General features: G+C 30.8%; 1 protein-coding gene across 1 annotated transcript; it reads left to right on the top strand.

Annotated features, from left to right (window-relative positions):
- Window positions 1-685: 685 nt before the first annotated feature.
- Hr83 (nuclear hormone receptor 83) lies at window positions 686-21,859 on the top strand. Its single transcript, XM_087154500.1, has 7 exons — window positions 686-689; window positions 3,603-3,743; window positions 8,440-8,535; window positions 12,101-12,319; window positions 13,961-14,187; window positions 16,945-17,047; window positions 21,612-21,859. The coding sequence occupies exons 1-7, from the start codon at window positions 686-688 to the stop codon at window positions 21,827-21,829; spliced, it is 1,008 nt and encodes a 335-aa protein (XP_087010626.1). The 3' UTR covers window positions 21,830-21,859.
- The last annotated feature ends 2,725 nt before the right edge of the window (window positions 21,860-24,584 follow it).

The following is a 24,584-nucleotide window of genomic DNA, read 5'->3' as shown; positions in this document are numbered from 1 at the left end:
AATATAGTGTTAATGATCTTACTGCTATACCATATATGTCAAATAGTTGGAAATCATTTATTTTTTAACTCTTGGTGTCCATTTATTATTGTTACCTTTGACTGTATATTTTTCTTTTTAATATGTCGTAGCCTTTGGCGAATGATATCAACTCTGTTTTATCACCACTATCACTTATCATACTGATGATGGTGTATCAATGTGAAACCGAAATGTACATGGGTTTTAATTAAAAAAAAATTTGTATTTGTTTTTTTTAAGCGTTGTTTTTAATGAAACACAATTTTTCCTTATTTTGGATTACGTTGTGAGTAGGTTAAAAGAAGAAATAAATTATCTTTAAAAATTACTTATTTTTTAACTCTTACTGTGAATTTATTATTGTTGATTGTGCTGTTTGCTGGTTAAGAAAAGAAAAGAAAATTTAAAAAAAAAATAAAAGCAGTAAAAAATATCTTTATAATCACATAAAAAATCTTTCGACAAATAAATGATAGACTGTCTTCATAGGAAAGGTGTAAATATTTCGACCTCTGATTCGCTAGTTCATATGATCTTACCTTTCTGAGATCAACCAATGGTAAATGCCGTGGGCGGGGTAACTCAGGAAGTCCCACCTGTAGGAAAGTTACTTGCTCACGGCAAAAGTGGTTCTATAATCAAATAAATCAGCTTTCCGCCTAAAATGGGTAAGTTTTCTAGTCGTTTAATTTGATTATGATCTATTAGTCAAATATATATTCCAAAAATAGATATTTACTACATGATCCTCGCAGGAATATCGTTAAATGTCGAATAATCTTTTACTTCATAGCTAATTGTAATGATTAAATTCAAAACTAAAATTATGTTCCATTTTTAAAAGAATTTTTTGCTAAAAATGGTAGAAAATTATTACTATAAATAATGACGTAACTAAAAACGAGCACAATTAACTGTTATTGTTGAATTATTGTTGATTACAGTTAGTCAAATTATAAATTTTCTCGAATTGTGTGTGTGCTTTTAAATTCAGTATCATGTTTAAAAAATTGTAAGTTATTAAATTCGACTATTTTACATTCCATAAACTATGCAAATTTTCCTTTGTTTCATTGATGTAATGTTTTTTCAGCTTGTTTATGATTAATTAGATTATTCGATGAAAAATTAGAGGGTGTCAATTAAATATTTAAAGGAAAAAAATACAAAAAAGTATTCATATCTGACGAAGCATCAAGGCATATCATATGAAATGTAAAAATGAAATAATAAGAAATCAGTTTATTTGTCGGAGGAAAGTGGAAGAGGTTCCTAATAAGTTTTATTAACCTGGTGGACAATTATTAGGAAATATCATTTTAGTTTCACTAATCAAATAAACTTGTTTCGTTAAATAAATTTCATCTTTTCTGTAATTGGCGTTAGTAATGCTTCTTCATATTTTGATAACATATTTGTTTTCTTATCACTTACATATTAATTTCAGACCCCTTTTTTGGAAATGATTCGTGCTAATAAAGCCCACACAATTTATAGTTCTTCAATATTTTTTTTAAATTTATAAATTAAAGTTTATTCTATCCATATCTTAAATTTACTTTTTGAATGAATATCTACTTAAATAAATTTAACAAAGTCCTTAGCTTTTGAATTTTAAATTTTCCAGAATTGAAACAAATAAGATTATCTAAAAATTAGGTTATTCGGATTTTTACAGTTCAATCATTTTCAAAGATGTAAAACGAAACAAAAATGACATAATAAATAAATATTTTAGTTCAAGAAAGTAACAAATCGACGATCTCAAACAAAAGTGCGTTGATTCAATTTGGAACAATTGATTTACGTTAATTGTTGCAGTAAATGCTCGATTTATCGAGTTCGGCATCTAACGAAAACACTGTAAAATATGAATTTTCAAAGTTCACGAAACTTTTTTTGTTTCTGACGAAACCGTTTCCTGGTATATGCTGCGACCAAAAATTTCGTCAAAGTGACGTCAAAGAAACATTTCCTCAATCTATTATTTCCAAAAAAAGAAGAAGAAAAAACGTCGCAGTGCCTTATGTATCTAATTTTTCCAATAATCACTTGATCGTGGGCACCATATAGGTGGACCAATGACACCCAAAACAACACAAGAAGTACAGCTAGAAGACTGCTCGAAGCGGGATTCGAACCTGGGATTTTCTTGGTATGAGGCAAACTCCTTGATCACCATACAGACGGTCGGTTTATTTCATCACTTTATTTTTGATGATGTAGTAGTCTTCATTCCAGTTTCGTCATTTTAGTTAGCAATCTCTCTAATGCACTGCGATGAGGTTCCGAAAAAAGGAAACATTTTTGTCATAGATTTGAAAATTCACATTATGTCACAAATCGATTGATTTCATGACGAAATTATTCCTAAAATTAACGTAATACAGTTCAAGGATTGCTGTATCGTCAAAAGTGAGAGTTTTATTTCTGAGAGTGAAGTCCGCTATTACGACAAGCTTCTAAGTCATCTTCAAAATGCTAATGATAAAGACGAAAGAAAAAAATCGCATGCATTAACAAGTTAAAATTACTAGCCTTCCTCTATTACGATATTTCCCCCCCCCCCTTTTATGAGGGAAGTTCTTTTTTCTGCTGCAATGTCGTTCGGGAATACTGAAAGGGGAAAAACAAAGATATAGTTACCCCTTATTTCGTTATTACAATCTTAATCTTTAATGTTAATGAAACAAACGTGCATTGTTTATCCTTCAAGTCTATCAAGTTATCTTAATCCTGAGAAAAGAAAAATTCTTTTGTTATTTTAGGAATCCCGTTATCCATGGTCTTTTGGCCCACGGTGGGCTGGTGTGAAAATAAATTAGAATTAGAAAATCTCCATGTTTTAATCACCATTAATACCACCTTAGTTCAGCTATGTATCATCGATATTTTTAGAGTAATAAAAATTTGTGAATTTATTTAATTCATTGACTACTTCGTTTCTTCTTTGAAAATAAATAAAAAATAATCTTATCAAACACCCATGTTCCAAAAATAGAACATCATTAAACACATTCAAAAAAAATTTCGTTAATTTTTTTCTTTTTGTTTTATTGTCTTGAGATATTCTTTAATAGTGCACTTATCAAATTCTAAGCTAATTAAATGATCCCTTTTTAATTCAGTATTTAAATGGAAAATATATACAAAATTTTTGTCAGAAATTAAGTTAAAAAAACCTACACATGAAGGTTATTAAATTAATATTTTAACGAGGAAAAACACTTTCAAAATTTGACGAATTAAGAGTGAAATAAGCAGAAGAGAAAAAAAAATAGTTGAAATACCTGTTTAAGCATGAAACTTTTCATTAATTGCTTTTCACAATTAATCTCAACTCACTGACTGTTATAAATAGATTTGGTTGTTTTCAATCTCGCCTTTCTCGTTAATGATTTGTCCTCTGTTATGGCTTTTTTTGTTTTTCTCTGTCCTAAATAATAACTTGCGACTCCCTTGTGTATTTCGTTACTTCAATTTTTACGAAAATTCTGAATATATACATTAAAGACAGTGATTACGTCTTACCCGCATCTGAAACACCATTTAGTGATTAATTAATATAATTACTTTTTCAGGGCGAACATTACCTGTTCCTGTATCTTGTTTAGTGTGTGGAGATAAATCTTATGGAAAACATTATGGTGTATTTTGCTGCGATGGGTGCAGTTGCTTCTTTAAACGCAGTATAAGAAGAGGCATTGTTTATAGCTGTATTGGTAAATAGACATTCTTTACCACTTGCAAAAAATTTTAATAATGCTTTAACATAGTCAAGCTGTAATAATAAAAATAATAGTAGTAAAAGCAATATAACCACTTACGACCCTCATCTGGTGCTGAGGTGGCCAATATTATTGGAGGAAAGTAACTTATCTAAAATGAAAAAAAGGAAAAATATGGGTGCCATTTTAAACTTTTTTAAGGAGCCAAATTTTTTTTTAGAAATAGAGTGAAAGAGCTGTGAAAGCTGAGGGATAGAGCGTTCGCCTTCCAATGAGGTGAACTGGGTTCGAATCCCAACGATGGCTGGCGGATACGAATTCCGCATCTGGCTGGCACAAACCACAGTGCTGACGTAAATTATCCTCAGTGGTAGACAGATCATGGGTTAGAGTCCCCTTGTTGTCAAGCTAATCGTGGGAGGTTTTCGAGGTTTTCCTCTCTATGTAACGCAAATGTGGTTTAGTTTCATCAAGAAGTCCTCCATGAAAGTAAATTTCTCCCAAAACGTGATTCAAGAAATCCCTTGTTTTCTGCATTGGGTTCGAAATTACAAAGTGACGGAGTTGAACATTAGCAGTCGTAAACCCAAAAAATTGGCTGTTCAACGACGGTTATAAAAATAAAATAAAGTGAAAAATGCTCTTTATAATCTGATCATATGATTTTCGCACAAATAGTACATTTTGTTTAAATTATTCAGAGTAATAGAAATTTAAAAACTAATATAATAAATAAAACAACTGTTTAAATTTTGGGTTTAACGTTAATAAACATTTTAAAACGTTGAACGTTGGTTATGTAAAAAACAAAAATTAATATCTTGATATCTTGAAAATTAAATTTTAAACAGTTAATTTATTAGAACTGCATCAGAATTAGTTCTTGAAAATGTTAACAAAATTAGGTGTTTTAGACAAATATCAATTAACGTTATTTGATTTTATTGAACTATATTTTGATTTTATTATGGTCATAACAGAAAATCAACACAAAATATCGGGCTCACCTTAGAATCGTCTTAAAGATAGCAACAAAAAAAAATTAAGTCTACTAAGTTTTCTTAGTTTCAAAGATAGCAAATTTAGTTTCAAAGATAGCAAATAAAAAAAAATAATAAATAAATAGAATAAAGTTTAGTAGACCAAGTTTTCTTCCGCTATCCTTACTCTGTTGTAATTCATATTTTCTACTTACGAGATAAGAGCATTGATACAGAATTTAGCTACTAAATCATGGATGGCCAAGCTACGGCACGCACCATAGTATAGCATGGTGGAGTTTCAGCAGTGCCACGCGAAGACCTAAAGAAAAAGTTTAAAAAATTGAAGAAAAAAAATTTCTTCAAGAACTTTTTTAAAATCTGTAAAAACGTTACTCATGAGCTACTGAATACAGCCGTGGCAGAAAGCGGTGCTGACGCCAGTACAATGATACGATAAAACAACGTTGCGTTCCGCTGCTAAAAGCATACCGTGCCATAGCCTGATCATCCATGATTTAGTAGCTAAATTCTATAACAATGCTATCGTCTCGCGTGTAGAAAATATCAATTACAACAGAGTAAGGACAACGGTACGAAACTTGGTCGACTTAATTTTTTTATCTTTTTTGCTTTCTTTGAAACTAAATGCGAAGTTTGGAAACTAAGCTAGTCTGCTAAATTCTATCTACTTTAACTTAAATAAATTTAACTGCATAGCTGACCATAATCATAGAAAATGAGGAACACCAAATTAATATTCCATAAAATATTAAATATAAACTTTCAGTCTAAGTTTAAAAATTTATAGCTCCAATAAAAAAAATAAAAAACTAAAAAAAATTTTAAAAAATGCTTCTTAGACCAGTCACTGCCGCACAGCTGTTCTCGAAAAAATCTTTACGAACTTATCTTAATTATTAAGTAAACTTTAATTAATTACAATTCTCATTTGACTTTTCCTTTTTTTCCTTCTTTAGCAATGATAAATAAAAAAATTTCATTAAGAGCATTATTCCTCCGAAAACTTGCTACCTTGAACAACTTTTTAGTTAGTACAATTTTTAAAAAAAATCGAAAGAACATGTCAATTATATTTTGGAGGGAGACATTTGAAAAAGCCCTTTAATCAATCGGATGACAAATATATTCTGAGATAAACTCTAATATGTAGTAAATATGGTTTAGCATTTTAAATTTTCTTTTAAAAGTAACGTCTAATAAAATTTTTTTATTGTATTAATGTTAATTAAAACTATCAATTTAAGATAAAGTGTTGAAGAAAAACCTATTTAAAGTAGGATTGGTTGAGAGAAGTGGACCACTGGGGTAAGTGGATTAAACCCCCCAAATTGAAATATGCATGTAAATTTTTTCTGTTAATCATGTCACATTTTACTAAAGTGATTGGTTTTGCTTCATGTATTTTTATTCCTGATTGTAAAATCAATGTAAGATAAATTTCCAGAAAAATATTTTTTTGGAAAGATTTCAGGCAACATTTTTCCTGGTTAGTTCTTATTATCTTTTTAATGTTTATTATACTTTTAAATATAGTTTAACCTAAAGTACATACTGTAATTTTTTTTCGAAGCATTATTAAGTGTTTAAAAGTAGGGGTTCCACTTAGGCCGTAATTTTTCAGTACCAGAAGCAAACGGGTTTAAGGAATCCCAGTTACCCCAAGAAGTAAATTTGAATAAATTTTTCCATTATGGCTTAAATAAGGTGCCTTAAATTACTATAATGCAAAATTACTATAGCTTTCAATAAATTTCATACACGCAATTGTTTTGTTTTTTATTCTATAAATACCCGTCATTCAGATTTAATGTCCATAGATAACTAATAAATGAATATATTTACAAATAAATTTTTCACACTAAAAATTTATAAACTTTATCAAGTAAAACTCACGTATCCTTTTTTTAGATATGCTTCTTTAATTTAAATAAAGAGTTAACCGCCCTCTTACCCCTTCTTGTGTAGTAAGTGGGACTTCCATCTGATTTTTTTTCTTAAAAAATAATAATTAAAAATATTTAAGCGTTATTTTAAGAAAAAATGATAAAATTTAGTTTATTAATGAAGTCTAAAGTAAAATAAGTTAATAAATAAATTTTTTCATTCAAAATTTTCTTATAAGGCTTCAAAAATGAACTGTTCGAAAAACGTTCGACATACCTCAACCAGCTCTAATATTTTGTTTTCCAGAAGAACGTAATTTTATTGCCAACTTAGTTAAATTCGTACGGATTTTGTACACTACAGTATATCATAAACATATTACTTTTAATAAATATTATTAATATAAAATGGTGCAGCGGAAACGTTAATTTTTATTTTTTTTTTTTTTTATTTTGGTAGCTCGGTGGTATAAATAAAGCTTTGACATAATGAGCATGCAAAAAACAGTAAAAAGAAATTGGAAGAAAAAAAAAAGAAATTTGTATAAGACTATAACGCAATGAAGAAATAAATTTTTAAAAAAATATTTCTGACGAAAAATAAGAAAAGTAAACAAGATAATTTGAATTTATTTTAGTATTTTTCTTGAAAGACCGTAATAAACAAAAGTTTCTTTCATTTCTGGCGAATATTCTTGGTGCGAATGTGATCGTAAATCACGTAATCATGTAATCGCAAATGTGAATAAGTGATCAGAAAATGATAATAAGTGATCCTGATCACGATCATGAATGAGAATGTGATCATAAATAATCAGGTAGAACATTTATCTGAAAACGTTCTACCTGATGATTTAAAGAGAGAGGGATGGGCGCGAGGTTTTGAGCGTAATTCTAAAACTCATGTCAAGAATGGATTAGATATTCGAAGCGCAATTGAGTATGCTTTAGAAAACCACTAGGACGATTCAATATCACAGCATGTTTTTGAGTCACACGTGGTATATAACACCATTATTTTGTTGCATAGAATATCGTTTGTATATGGAGCAATTAAATATAGCTTCCAGTTCTTGCGACATGAATCTCAACATTCTTCCGACTCCTATTTTTTCAAAAAAATACGATTAGATTATAACCGTATGTTTCATTAAGAGTAGAAAATTTAACTCTTTATAAATAGGTTATATTTAGTTATAAAAAAACTCATTGCAATTTTTTAATGTGACCATTTAACCAAAATTTAGTTTGAATTCGAACATGGTGAAGCTAATTTTAATTTAAGAAAAAGTCAAACGTTTATGCTAATGAACTCGCGATCACTTAAAAGTCTAGAAAGTCTTATTAGTCACAATTCTGATGTGATTGAAATTTCAATGATAAGAATGAAGAATGATAATATGTAGCAAATGAGTACAAATCTGAAGTGGGCAAGTGTGTTTACGGACATTTTCCAATATTTTAGTTTTAAAAAAAATTAAAAATTCTCTGTTAACGAACACGTGATCACCTGGAATCTAGAAGAATGTTATACTGTATCATGGAGATCCGGTCAAAATTATGTTAAACTATAATTAGAAATTCCATTAAAATAATGCATAATGTAGGAAGTCCGAAATGCATATTTTCCAGAGGTGTATACGGGTACATTTAATATATAGAAAAAAATCTTTATTTAGAACTTAAAGTTTTCGTTTTTATTTGAGCACCCTAAAGTCTTATATGCATTTTGTATTTAAACTTTTTCTGTATTGATAAGAATGCTATTTAATATTTGAAAACTAACTTTTCCAATTTTTACAGCTGGGACGGGAAATTGTGTCGTTGACAAAGCACGACGAAACTGGTGTCCATTTTGTCGCCTCCAAAAATGTTTCCGTGTCAGTATGAACAGAAATGGTAATTATTATACTTTATAATTTAATAAAAGGCAATGAAATGAGAAATCATGATTCTTTTAGACCAGGGGTTACCAACTGGCTTCCCGGGAGCCGCCTCCGGCCCACGAAGCCTTTTTTTGTAACCCGCGAACTAAAATATATTAGTTGTCATTTTTTTGCGGACAATTTTCGTAAAAAATCTACATGGGTTTAAAATACTTTTCTCGTTAATAAAAACCTAATTTCTTCGTTAAATTTTAACTCTGTGAAATTTAACATACCAACGGTACAAAAAAATTTATTTCTCAGGTTTTGCATCCAAGAAAATACTTATTCAAATGCAAAAATAATCGCGTATGTTGCTCTTTTCTATTTAATTTTTTTTCGTATTTTGTGAATATAATATAACATGTGCGTATCAGAAATTTTCTCGAAGAAATTCTCCGATTTAACTTTTTGAAACCATTCACTTTGGACAAAAATATTTACACACACATTTGCAAATTTTAAATTTAAAATGTAAATACCTATTTTCTGGTGGTTGCAGCAGATAAACCTCAATTTTTACATTGAATATTTTGTGTGCTACTATATAAGTTTTAATATCAACCTTTTTAAAGTTTTCTATCTTAACAATTTGATATCTGTTGCACATTAATTGTTTAATACATCGGTGCACATTAAAGTTATTGTAGCCTGAATTTTTATTATTTATTTAATATTTTTAAAAATATTATTAATAACAATTAAATATTTTTAAAAATCTACTTCTTATTTTAATTTGTAATTCAATACTTTTGCTTTGTACAGCTTGGTAAAAATCTGACAGTAAAAAATATAAAATGTTAGCAATTTATCCCTCATTGTTTCAACCATATTAATGCTCTTTACGTAGCATGATTTGGACTAAACAAACGCTTCTTAAAAATTTTAGTTTTTTTATTTCTTCATATTCATGAATATTTTTGAAAAATTTGACACTTACTTTGTAATCTGAAACCTCTTTCAAATTAATTCCTTATTGGCAAAAGTTATAAAAAATTCACAAACCATCCTTCACTATGTTAACAATAAATATGCTTTTAACGTGTAATATTGTTTGGAGTAAACAAATCCTTCTTAAAACTTTGAGTACTTATTTCTTCTCAAATATGGGTATCTTTGAAAGAATTGACGCTCACTTTCTAATCTGAAAAAGTTTCAAAAAATTTTCGCATTGCAAAAATTTTAAAATTCCCAAAATAAATTTTATTATGATTAATAAATTAATAAATTTAGGCTCATTCAATAGCATGGCTTGGAATAAACAAATGTTTCTTAAAAATTTTCAGTGCTTATTTCTTCACAGCTATGGGTATTTCTTTAAAAAATTTACACTTTCTTTTTATCTGAAACAAGTTTTAAATGAATTTCTCATTGTAAGAAATTATAAAATTTTAACAAAGTGCTCTCCATTATGTTAACAATATACTTAACGTGACATGGTTTAATCCAAACAATATCTATATTTATCATTATATTTATTATTTTTATTATACTTATATTATATTCATTATTATAGTATTAGTATTTATATTTCTTCACATATATGGGTATTTTTGAAAAATTTTAATGCTTACTTTGTAATCTGATGCAAAATTTCAAATTAATTTCTCATAGGAAAAGTTACAAAAAATTCGCAAAATGTACTCCATTATGTTAGTTATATACATGCTCTTAACGTAGCATTGTTTGAACTCAAAATTGCTTCTTAAAAATTTAGGGTACATATTTCTTCCGATCAATGGGTATTTTTGAGAAAGTTAACGCTCAATTTTTAATGTGACTTTAAAGGAATTCAAAAAATTTGCGAAATGTCTTCCATTTTTTTAACTATATAAAAGTACTTTACGTAGCATGGTTTAGACTAAGCAAATGCCTCTTTAAAATTTTGGGTATTCATTTTTTACACATCTATGAGTATTTTTTAAGCATTAGACGCTTTCTGGAGCTTGCCAGCAACTAAACCATGCATCGTTACGAACATATATATGGCTAATATAATATAATATATAATATAATATATAATATAATATATAATATAATATATAATATAATATATAATATAATATATAATATAATATATAATATAATATATTATATAATATATAATATAATATATAATATAATATATAATATAATATGTAATATAATATATAATATAATATGTAATATAATATATAATATAATATGTAATATAATATATAATATAATATATAATATAATATACAGTATATATAATATAAATTTTTTTAATGAGTAATTCATTTGAAACTTGTTTCAGATTTCAAAGTAAGCGTCATTTTTTTTTCAAAAATGCCAATATGTTTCAAAAAATAAGTACTCAGAATTTTTAGAAATTTTTTACTCACAGTATGAGCATATTTATCGATACCATAATGGAAGACACTTTGCGAATTTTTTTATAATTTTTTGCAATGAGAAACTTATTTCAGATTGCAAAGTAAGCGTCAAGTTTTTCAAAAATGCACATAGATGTGAAAAAATAAATACCCAAAATTCTTAAGAAGAATTTATTTACTCCAAGTCATGCTACGTTAAAAGTACTAATATAATAAACATAAAAAAGGATAATTTGCAAATTTTTTATAATTTTTGCAATGAGGAATTCACTTGAAACTTGTTTCACATTAGAAAATAAGTGTCAAATGTTTCAAAAACACCAATAGAAGTGAAAAAATAAACACTGAAACTTTTTAAGAAGCATTTGTTAAGAACCATGCGACGTTAAGAGCGAATATGTGGTTAACATAATTGAGGACACTTTGCTTAGTTTTATAATTAATTGCAAAGAGGAAATCATTTGAAACTTGTTTCAGATTTAATAGTTAGTGCCAATTTTTTTAAATATGCCCATAGTTTTGTGGAAATAGATACCCAAAATTTTTAAGAAGCATTTGCTTAGTGCTACGTAAAAAGCCATGGTGCGTCATCCCTACTAAGTTTATCAGTGGAGTTGAACTCTCATCCATACTGAGTGAGTGGGGAGAAGCGCTCATCCTATAGACGAGAAGTCATCGATCCGAAGTGGGTGAAGCGCTCATCCTATAGCACTATAGTAAGAGGGGTTATCAACCTTAAAGGTGGAGTGTAGCTCTCATTTTCCCCCTACTTATAACTTTGCACAAAACAAAATTTACGTTTTGATTCCTTTTATAAAAGTTTTTGTAAAATATTTTTTAAATATCTTTTGCGATTTCCACAGTGATCAAAACTCTAGACCACTGAAACACTTCGAATAACTTTTTTAAAATTATTTCTTTCTCCGAATTTATTGAAAATGCATTGCATTTCATTTTGAATCGCTATACTGGGAACTTTCTTTAATCCGTCTTTCTGTTTACATATTTTGTGTTTGTCTGCGTATTGGTTACAGTTAAGTAACATTAATCATGGATGAAGTTATGTGACACTATTTTCTGCATATTAGTCAGTCTACTTGAAAAAAGTGATTTTTTTTATAAAAAAAATTATGTTAATATTTTGCCAAATGTTGATTTTTGACAATTTAAAATTAATTTCAGCGGTGCAAGAAGAGAGAGGACCACGCAGCAACAAGAAAACATCGAAGGATAGCTCAGTAGTAAGACGTCATTCTGAACCAGATTCTACACAAATAGTAAACAAGACATCAAGCATTTCGAACGGATGTGATGCTCCAATGAGTGCATTTCGACCAGTTTTACCAGGTCCTAGGTTTTTAGAAATGACTCACACTCCTCTTCAAACTAGATTCATGATTGGTAAGAGGCCATACATTTGATGTCGAAGTTTCTTAGAAGTAATGATATGATAAATTATAATACAAATCAAAAGTTGTAATAAATAAATAAACGAATAACAATAATAATCAATTTTGAGCCCTCCACGAATGTCAGAAATGAGACATCACAAATTTTGGTTAAATTTAGAACATTCAAATCCAACAGACCAAATATTTTCATATTTTTTAAATTTTTTTCATCAAAATTAGTATACATATAATCATTGTTGGGTTGAAATATTCATTGGTTCAGGATCAGCGAAGGGGAAAATAAGTGTTTCCTAGCTTCCTCCAAAAGCCGAAGAACACACGCACGTACGGGACCGGGTGATTTTTCCCGCTAAGCCTAATTTCTCTCAGAAAATCTTATAAAATCCTTACCGTAATTGAATACGCTAAAATTTAAAAAAATTTTATAAGTGGTAGTCCCTGAATATACTGTAATAAAATGTACACGTTATTTCAAAAACTGTCTCAAATCAAAACATACAAAATACTATCTAGCAAACCCCAAACTGTTAACAAGTCTACACCCATATAAACGAATAAGTATTCTTTTTCCCCCTCTATCAAAATGTAAACAGAAACCAGAGCGTAATTCAAGTGCCCGAACATACGCAGTTGTTTGCATGTTTAAATATTCCGAATCAAATCAAATGAAAAAAAATTAAATAAAACTCGAAACCCAAAGGGCATATTGAATTATTATAGATTTCAACCACAATTCAGTGTCGTTTAAAAATTGAAATAAAACGTTCCAAATTGAAATCACGTCCGTATGATGATGGGTTGCTAGTGTTAGAGAGGCTCGTTTCGTATATGATACCGTGAATCGCGAAGGGAGAATCATCTCAACACGTATCACGCGTGATTCGCTTCACGTGATTTTTCTTTTGAACGGAATAAAAATTAATGTCAAGGTAACACAAACTTAATACATTCATGCATGCAAAAATTATGTGTAAAAGTAATCGCAAAAATGTTTGCCAAGATATTTATATGGTAAACGTGATCCAACACATGTGAAATATAAAGAAAAATAACTTGTTACATTTTAAAATGGAAGATTGATTCAAAAACGAGAGTTACAAAGGTACAGCATAATATGATGAGGTTACAAACGTTTGTAATGTTTCGTATTTAATGTTTAGTAATACTTTGGACAATTGCAGAAAAAAAATGACATGTCGTTCACTTAGAACGTATTATACTTTTTATCGATCAAATTTAAATAAAGTCTCGCTCACTTCATGTTACATGAATTACCTGATTATTTTTACCTTATTCCACCAAGTACTTCGAACAAAAATTTGTTTAATGATGAAATCATTGCTATTTATTTTCTTATTTTATTATTTATTTATTTATTTTTTGCTCACAAATAGCATAAAACACTTATTTAAAGTTTAGAAATTATTTGAAAACTTATCGATTACGAATTACTTAGTTTTTGAACTATATGTTTTTGTAATATAGAGTAATATGTGTCAGAGTAATAAGGCAGGAGAAGGCCAAAAATATTGAGGAAAAAAAAGGTGCGACTTCATTTATGAACAGCAAGGTGAGAAAATTTTCATAAGAATTTTTTACCATTTCCTTTCTTTTTTCATATATATTCTAGGTTCTGAAGTATTCCCAGAAGCCAGTGTAGTTTTCAGGCAGATAGCCGCTCATATACTTCTGGTAAGCTTCCGAAGAGCTCGAAGTAATGAAATGTTTTCTTCTTTACCTCCTGTGGATCAGTCAGTGATTTTACAAGATGTTTGGGGTGAATTATTTCTCTTACAAGCAGCATATTGGCCAGTAGATATATTAACTGTAGCAAAGCACGTAGAGAACTATGGAAAGGTATTGATATTTGAATTTCAATAACATTTATCGTATCGCTCATTAGTTCATAAACATATTCTTGGAATGCATCTTTATGATATTTTAACGTTTGTAAGCACTGATTAAAAATAAAAAAGAAAAAAAGAAAAATATTAGAACTCTTTTTATTAGCTTCTAATTACACTTAATTAATACAGGATGGAGTAGCGTAACAAGAAATTTTGCACGTTGCATCTATTTGATGTCACCAATAAGGAGTAAAGATACTACTCGCCGTAAAATTATAAATAGCATACTTTTATGAATGAACTTTGAATAAAAATGTTTTCTTGATTTTAGTTATGCATCTATCGTTACTTCAAAATTTTGTAAAAAAATGTTTTAAGTTGTTATCGTCACATTGGATCCACACTTATGAGATATTGGTGACGGTCTGAGAGTTAGCATTTATGATGTCATGAAATGCATGCGCACACTTCACTACTGCAATTTAGATCAGAAGTTGGCAATAAACACCCAAACTTTCCAATATGCTCCCCAAGTTTCACCACTGTGCAAGGACTTTTCTGGCGAAAAAAGGGGTCATTACTATAGAATTACTTCTGGGTCATTACTTCTGGGGTCATTACTATAGAATATTCCGAGCTACTATGATATGATTGGAGAAAGTTAAATTCAATCAGCCAGCTCTTAGTATGAGGAATTGAACACTGGCTTGAACCAACATCTTCTAGAAGAGAGAAGCCCTTCGCACTGGTTGCTATAAACGTGAAATCTTTTTTTTTAGTAGCGACATCTTTTTTATTAACCCCAACTGTGCAGTTTATGTTCATTACGTCGGACTACTAAATTGATAATTGATCCGCGTGGAGGCCTTTCTTCTAAAAGGTGTTGCTCGAGCAGCAGTAGGAAAAAAGTACCCACAGAGAAGTAGATATTCAGAAGAAAACAGAGCAAGCAAAGTTAAGAAGCTATAAGTCATGCCTCTAACCCAATACGGCTTTGTAGTCAATGATTTCGGTAGATGTTAGATACTAAGACTTTAGTATTTCTCCCGATCTTCAGAAGGAATGCTTAATCGAATCATTTTGGGCTTGATACCAAAATCTTTATGTTATTTTAAACAAAAAGTTCTTTTTTCAAGAAATTAATAAATTTATTCTGAATGTGGAACAATTGACTGTAGATTAACTGGTATGCAAATTCTAAAGACTTCGCTTTAAAAATCATTCTAAAAATATCTATTGAAAGTGGTTATTACTCTCTGTAAGCGTAATTCGAGGGGACCAGTTTTTACTCTTTCTAAATTAGTTTTTGCATTTTTTTACCACAATTGTACTCTCATATGACTTCTTTTCTTTAGCCAAAATACTGATATTTTTTCTGCGTTTCAAAAAACATCTTCAACAGCTCAAACATTCTCATTCATTTATGTCTTACACTAATCATTCTCCGCATTAACACTCATAATATATCAATTGAGTTTGTTTCTATTCAATTTCGTTTTTTCTTCCTCGAAAATTTCCGATTTACGTCATGTATGTAATATTTAATGTATGAAGGCAAATAGAAAAATATGACTCGTTACAAATGTTGCTGACATTTTGCAACGCACCAGGCTGATTGAAAAATCTTCAGTATTTTCTAATCTGCCTAAAAGCTTCTAGGCAATTTTTCAATCAGCTTATATGCCTTAGAGCTTAAGAAATGTCCGAAGAATTACTCAGTCACACCGATATTTACTTATGATCATTGTAATAAACCTTTAATAAGGTTTTTGACAAGCTTTCACTACTCTGGATTTGCTGCAAACTGCCCGAAATAAATCAGGCTAATCGAACTGTGAACGATATGTTTTCTAAAAAGTCTAAAGGTATGTAGGCGTAGGCTAAGTGCAATAAGCTAAAAAGTGTTAGATTAGTTAAAATAAAATACAGGAGGCTTTTCCATTTAGCCTGGCGATTGTAAAATTACTGGCGAGTTGTAATTCCCAAGGAATTGGATTATACAATTAGCTTGCGACATAAACACGCTGAGAAATTTTTAAGTAAATTAGATGAAAATTTAAAACGAGATATTTATGTCAGCGAGCTTGAAAAACGCCATTTAAAGTTTGTCAAAGCTTATTTGGTCCATACTACGTGCGACAGTGAGAAAACCGTTGTAAAGCCTATATTGTGATTTCAGACTTTTACATTTAAATCAATGTTCTCACGTTAGCTACTCTCAAACCAGGGGCCCCCATCAGGGGGGAAGGTGGGCGCACGATGCGCCCACTTCAAGCTTGGGGGGGGGGAATTTTTACACTAAATAAAACGAATAGTTTGGGGGGGAATTTAGACACGAATTGTGAATGCGCCCAAGAACTTGGGGGGATGGGGGCCACTGTCTCAAACTATGTAAAAAATAGTAATGATATAATTTATTGAAATTTTGGAGTGATGTTGAACCTTAGTAACGATTATATTAAGCGATTTTGTAAAAATGCTTAAAATAATATACAAGATTTTTAATTAATAAGATTGTGTAAAAAATTGCTTTCTTAAAATATATTTTATTTTTTCCTAATTAGCCTAAATATGTATGTCTCTTTGCAAAAAACCTAAAAAAGTGTCGGGCTGATTAGAAAGCATTGGAGACTTCTCTAATTAACGTGACAAATTACAAAATGACTGTGGTAGTTTGCAAAGAACCGGGTTATTTAATTAACTTATGACATATATGTTAAATCAAATGTTAATATCGTTTCTTTCTCTCTCTCTTTCTTTTTTTCAGATGCTACCAAGGAGAATGGTGTCAGCAATAATAGAATGTCGACAGTTGCAGTTGGATCTTTTGGAAAGATCTTTACTGGAAACAATTATTTTAGCCAGAAAAGGTATGTAAGTTACAAACCTATTTCATCAAAATTTTAAATGATTACCGTAAACCGGGGCGAGTCTACCCATTTTTTCAGTTTGTCAACTTTAAAGTGGTCAAACTTTTGTAAATATTAAAGAAAAAAGGCTTTTAATAGGTGTTTCGGAATCGCTATTTATCCCTCTTTAAAGCTGTGAAATCGATTTTAGAAAATATTAACAGTTACGCTGTTACTGTATATTTTTATAGAACTGCTGACAAATCTCTCGTATGGGGCGAGTCTACCCATTCTACTAAAATGAATGTTAACATTGTAAATAATCAAATTTTACTATTAAATTGTTATTTTAGTTACTATATAGGATATTTATGAAGTAAAATTCATAACTTTATTACAAATTCCATTTTTTTATTCATAAAATAACACAAATTGAGTATTTGATCGATTATCACATTTTGATCACAGTTTTGTTTTTATAATCATTAACATTATAAAATAAAGAAAATTTCTGATTATTGTTGATAAAAATAAATTAAAATTAATATAAATTTACAATTAAATAAATAATAAATAATAATAATTAAAGATTATTAACAAAATCGAAATTCAAACATTGGGAATCATGAAAAATCCTTTCCCATTCTTTTGGGAGGTAATAATAATTTATAAATAATAATTTATTTAACTTGCATTAAATAAAAAAGTTAATTTTGTAATATAAAAATTTAAAAAATAGGTAAAATAAACATATTTTATATTTACATTTATATTTAACCTATAAATTTTCTTATTAATGATAAATTTATCAATGCAGAATTAAAATAATATACTCAAATTCATTTAAAATGACATCATTTTAATATAAATAAAGTTCTAAATTATATTATTATGCTTTATTAAAACTAAATACGAATGGGTAGACTCGCCCCGCGAATTCTGGCTTTTTGTTTACAACAGCAAAACTTACATTCTTTTTGTTTTTTTTTCATATAAAATTAATGTAATCTTAGTCTTAGATAAGTTTATCACTTAACCAAAGTGAATATAGTAATAATAATAATATACTTACGAAGCACCAACTAAAAGTTTGCTGATTTTCAATACAAATCTCACAAAAGACGTTTGAACAGGTCGGTTAAAAAGACACCAAATAAATAAAAACAGATCAAACTACTACAGCGCCATCTTCCTTAGAGTCTGAACTAAGTCCTCCGGTAAAAAATTTTTTATTTGCAATTTAAAATAGTGAAAATTAAATAAAACTAAAATGGGTAGACTCGCCCCTGGATGGGTAGACTCGCCCCGGTTTACGGTATTAATATTCAAAACATTTTCGAGATTCTAAAGTTTATGGAATTTGAATCATTATAAATTTGCCATCAGCATCTTTTTGTTATAAAAAAAACCATGGACCATCTTCTACGTATTCATTTTCATCTTCTACGTTCATTTCGGCCAATAAGATCACGCAATTTAAGGAGAGAGTGGAAGCGCTTTATAAGCTCCTCCCTCTTTTTCTTGTTGTTAAATTCTCCCCGACATCGACATGGAGGACAACAAAACGATCCGCCGGTCGACTCACTTCAAAGATCATCAGATTAGAGTCGTTAGGTTCCATGGAGGGAGACTACAGATTCGGTGTTACCGCTGCCAAGGCTTCGGCCACACGCTGCGAACTTGCAACTACTAGCCAATATGTGTTAAGTGTACCGGTAGCCGCTTTTCATATGACTGCAAAAAGACCAAAGAAACGCCAACCAAGTGCTGCAACTGTAAACAAGATTAACATTGTCGATAACACTGGCCCACAAGTAAAACTGATCTACCGTAAAGTGCTCAACTTCGCTCCCAGGTCATAGGGCTACCCTCCATACCCTCTGCAAAAACTGTGATGGTATGTTTTTGGATCATCCTTAGGAATGTTTCCTAGATCGTCGTCAATAGCTCATTATGCAGGTTTAGAGTGACATAAATATAGTACAACAATACTACTTTCTATTTAGAAGAATACGAGTTTCCAATTTCCAGTTTTTACTTTTTTGTTCATTGCAAATTCTTTCTAGTATTATTCCTCAGGATCAGGAATGTTTCCTTGACCGTCACGAATAGCCCATCCTGCAGCTCTAGCGACTACTATTAATAGTAAAGTTCTACTACTGCTCATATTTACCGCTTTGATCAGCCTGCGAAGGAACCGAGAAAATGTGGTTCGAGCTACCAAAGCGTGAGAGACATTCCCTCTGAAGAGGATCAAAATTGTGATATCATGTCTTCGGTTCATCCTCAGGGATTTTTCCCAGACCGTGCCAACTACCCACTGTGCAGTTCCTGTACTACTACTACTTTTAATTAGATTTGAAAGCGTTTTTGTTTTCCCTCATTTAAATATTGATTTCCGAAATAAATTCTCATTTGCGTCATCTCTCATTTGCGAACAAAATTGCGTAATTTTTGTCCTTGTGTTGTTTGTTCTCATTCACTACGGAATCGCATTCAACCTGGCCTGTGGCCTGTTTTCCTGACTTATTACTTCTAGCTAAATTGGCAAAAAATTTTGAATTTATTTTAAAGAAATTTCTCTGAAATTATTTCATCCTCTTACAAAAAATTATATGTCATTTTATACTTTACAGAAATTATCAAAACTTTAATTTTGTGGATGTAAGTAATCTGAATAAATGTATTTTTAGCCATTGAAAAATGTGATAGCTCTTGGGAGGCATTGATATATTTCATCTTTAAAATTTCATTTTATTAAAAATAGGAATTAATTTTATAACATAAATTTCGAAAGGCTCACAGATATAACTTTTTTAACTTTCATCCAACCTTTTTCAAAATTAAACATTGAAGTATTTAAATATAGTTTTCATTGCCTGTAGAATGTATTTATTTATTTTTTTTTTTTAAAATCCTGTGTCAATAATTTTTTTTATTAATTAAATGCCGGGATGGGATTCGATCAGTACAGACTGATACGCGCGTTCTGATTTATAAAATTATAAGATTAAAAAATGTGTTGTAGACATATAAAAGCGCGAAAAATTAAGCCCGAAAAATGTTTAAACCTTGATTAAGGAAAATCATTACTTTAACTCCTAAACACAATTTTTTTTTATAATTTTGATACAAATTTTTTTTTTAAATAAAAGATCCCGAAATTTTTTTAAGCGTACCAGTTAGAGAAGGGTTTGACTTACTTAATGAACTTACTCAGTTACTAAACTTATTCACTTACTAAATAGTAAAGTTAAACTTTTTAAAAAAATGTGTTTAAATCGTGTTTGCACACATGGTATGGAAAATACGATTACATATACACTTAAGAGCCAAAACATTATGACCACCCCTACATTTTGCAATGAACTCTCCTGGATGACGTGGAAGGCAGGTGATCAGGTGGAAGTGGTATTTAACTGCTGCTGGAGTGTTTGAAGAATCATTCTTTCACTTACTTTTGTGTGTGATGGGAAAGGCTGCGGATCTAAGCGACTTTGATAGAGGGCAGATTGTAATGACTCGAAGGCTCGGAACAAGTATTTCCGAAACTGCACGACTCGTGGGTTGTTCGCGATCTACAGTTGTTAATACTTATGCAAAGTGGACGAATGACGGTGAAACCAGCAGTAGACGACATGGTGTTGGACGTCCACACGCTATCAAAGAAAAAGGTCGTCGGGCACTGTCTCGTTTGGTGAAGCAAAACTGGAACCAGACAGTGGCCCAACTGACAGCCCAATACAATGCAGGGTCAAGTAGAATAGCATCAGAGCACACAGTTCAGCGGACACTGTTGGATATGGGGCTACTCAACAAACGTTCCACTCGTGTGCCTTTGCTGACCAAGCGTCATCTCCTACAACGCCTGCGCAGGGCCCGGGAACATTACGACTGGTTCATGGATCAGTGGGAGAGAGTTGCCTGGTCAGATGAATCATGGTTTGTCATTCATCACGCCGATGGCCGTGTCAGGATACGCCGTCTTCCAGGCGAACAGTTGCTCCCTCAATGTACAGTAGGTCATACACAGGCCGGTGGTGGCGGTATTATGCTTGGGGGGGGGCGTTCTCTTGGGTGTCTCTGGGATCCGTGGTTGTGGTAGAGCAGACCATGAATGCTACAGGGTATCTGAACATCATTGCGGACCAGTTGCACCCTTGCATGGCCTCTGTTTTTCCAGCTGGAAATTAAATTTTCCAACAGGACAACGCCCTGAGTGGTTCCAGGAACATGATGTTGAATTCCAATTAATGTCCTGGCCGCCTAACTCACCGGATCTCAATCCGACGGAACACATTTGGGATGTCGTGGAACGGCAGCTCAGAGTTCAAAGACCACTAAGTCGCAATATCTCGGATTTGAGAGACCGTTGCTTAAACATCTGGTACAATCTGTCTCCGGCCATCTACCAAGGACTTGTGGCATCCATGCCAAGGCGGATTGCAGATGTGTTGCGGGCTAAAGGTGGGCCAACTCTTTACTAAGAGGTGGTCATAATGTTTTGGGTCTTGAGTGTAATTATGCTTATTAATTTTAAAAAAATTTTTAGGGATCATTAATGCATAGTCTTATACTTTCCCAGATTGCTATAAGCCTCTTGTTGCTCCAGGGCATGTTGATTTAATATTAGAGCAAGCTCAAACCAGACTAGAGCAGCACATGCTTCGGGTGAGAAACAAAGAAAGTGGAGCTTTTGGACGAACACTATTAGTATTGCCATGCTTACGTTCAACTCCTCAATCATTGTTGTTAGAAAATGTTATTGGACTGACAAATGATGACATACGAAGGCTTTTCTGACAGTGAAGATCGTTTTTTTTTCTTTTCTTTTTTTTTTCTTCTTATGTATATACGAATGTAAAATAAAATAATATGAATAAAACTTGTTGTTCAATGTACTAACGATATTGTAATTATTCGATTCCCTTTGCTTTCCACTCTTCTTTTTTGAAGGCTGTACACATAAGTGGTATCCAACTGGCATCCGTGAAGGTAAGCACAAATTAAAATTTTAAATTTGTTTTGTGAAGATCCATATCGGTTTCAGATGCTTTATATTCCTGGACAAATTTGATTTAGCTCAGATTCCATGAAAATTTATGCGACAACTTATATTCTAATTCGGCCAAAACAAGGGGAGTTATTTTAATTTATTTAATAAAATAATGATTTCGAAATCTGCCGGAATTTGGTAGAATATTTTCATCGATGTTTGAGAGAGCGTATTTGTGAGGAAGTACGAGTATTTTTTTATTTATCAAGAACCACAATAAGACTCCATGCCATCTTACTACTTCTTTTTTGTTCCATCTCCTGAGACAATAATTAAGATAGACATCTTTACTTTTGCTGGTAAAGTTCATTTCACTTAATAAATCTATTTTGTAAACGTTTATGTAAGCATACTCTTTTTATAGTTGCAGAGATTTCATGTAATTTTAATATCTGATTACCTGCTATCAAACTAAAATTATTTCAGACTAATTTTCAATATGCTTTCAAAGGTGCTTCAATGCACACATCTTAGTTGATACTTAATTCGATACTTGTTTTGTATAACTTTATATAACTTGATGAAAGTTGGTTCATGAACACAAAAGAAAATTTGACTATCGCAGTAACGGAGAAAACATCAGACCGTTCATTGTTCGCTATGAGAAAAACTGCTGAGCTTTTTAAATCTTTGTCGAAATTGAATTATATTACTCACCAACACAGTTAAAATGAATTTTCAAATCAAAATACAATTTTAACAAGTTTATTATGTTTATTAAAATATTTATACCTACCAGGCCCGGACTGGGATCTAAAATCGGCCCGGGCATTTTAGAGATATCGGCCCTCTACTTCAGTTAAACACCGCGTGCGCGAAGTGTACACGGCTCCTAATGTATCATTTTTAGGCATTTTTTACTTATAAATTCTCATGAAAGTGAGTTAATTTATCGAAGTAAGAAAGTAGATAAAGTAGATAAAAATAAAGTAAGAAAGTAGATAAAGTAGATAAAAATAAAGTAAGAAAGTAGATAAAAATTGCTTAATAATCTTTTATATTTCAGTTTAAAATACATGGTTCTTATGAGGAAACATATAGGTTGATAAAATCAAAAAGGTGAAAGATGAAGAGTAAATAAAAATATTTGTTATACTACACATACATGAATGATTTATCTAAACATTTTTTTAAAAATAGATTTAATGCTTCTTCAAAAGTCATTAAATTAAAATTTAAATCAATGACTTTTGAAGAAGCTCACTATTGTCTGTCACTTTATCGATTATGTCGTAATCCGTAAATTTTCACCTATAGCTGTTTCGTCAAATTTTAGTAAGGGTTTGCTTAACTCATTTAGTTCGCCAGATTGAAGCTTGTTAAGGCGTATTTCAGGATCTAGATAGAAAAAATCGGCGTTCAATTTTCCATTTACGGGAAACCGGCGTTCCATTTACGCTACAACTGTGCTGAAAATAATGTTACGGACGTTTACATTAAATGCCGTGGTTTCATCATCAGAAACTGTTTCATTTGACGCTATCTTACCCGACATTAATTTCTTTTCTTCACTCTTTTTTATGGAAACTTTGTTTGAATTTCTATTTCAGTTTCAGTTTCTTCAAATTCTTTATTTGCGCGAATAATAAAAATCTGTAACTTTTGCGCGAATCTGTAACTTTTTGTACAACTTCAAAATCTCTCACTATTTTTTTTAGTTCTGAACACGTTTGTGATACCATTCCAAAAGCTTTTAAGATGTCTAAACCAGAGGTTTGCAAATTTTGGGAGAGCGGTGTAGTTAATTCAAATATTCTTAAGAATATTTTGGCGGTGATTACTGTTTAATATTTGCAAAATGATTCTAAAAATATTTTGCCTTTGCACGGATATCTGGCTTAAAATTTGAATTTTGCTGTATAGTTTCTAAACTTGTAATCAATGTGACATATAACGGCTTTATAGTTGAATCTGAGTTAAAAAATGAACCAAAAATTTTCTTTAATGCAGAATCTTTGGACTACCAACGTGTTTCTCCAATAGTTGTGAGCCTATTTTTATTTCCGTGCTCGTTACTTTGTTCCCAGAAGTTCATGCGTTGGTATTATTCACGGAAAAATACTGTGACGCTATTTAGTAGGCTGTAAAACGATGCACTTTCAATTAGTGCCTTCGTGGTACCTCCTAAAACTAAATTTAAGAGATGTGCTTAACACCAAACATGAATTTGACCAAGGGACTCTTTGGAAATCCATGAAGAAATTCCTTTATATTCACGTTGCATATTTGCAGCCCCGTCAGTTGAATTACCGATGCACTTTGTTATATCTATATTACAAGACTTTAAAATTGAATCCACTAAAGAAAACATATTCTGTCCAGTTGAAGATTTACACTCTACAACAGCGAGAAGTCTTTCATCTACACGATCGTCTTTCACGTATGGTACTATAATTGAATATTGCATGAAATAACCTGTGTTGTATCCACTTGTAACGAAAACATACCAGCTACTTGTACTTCCATACTAATATTCCGTGTTATAAGTTGTCCAATCGATTA

This window comes from Parasteatoda tepidariorum, chromosome 11, assembly GCF_982258835.1.
Source record: "Parasteatoda tepidariorum strain Cologne lab strain chromosome 11, Ptep-v5.0, whole genome shotgun sequence".
NCBI lineage: Eukaryota > Metazoa > Arthropoda > Arachnida > Araneae > Theridiidae > Parasteatoda > Parasteatoda tepidariorum.
The sequence above is the reverse complement of the archived record's forward strand: the minus strand, read 5'-3'. Positions and strand labels throughout refer to the sequence as shown.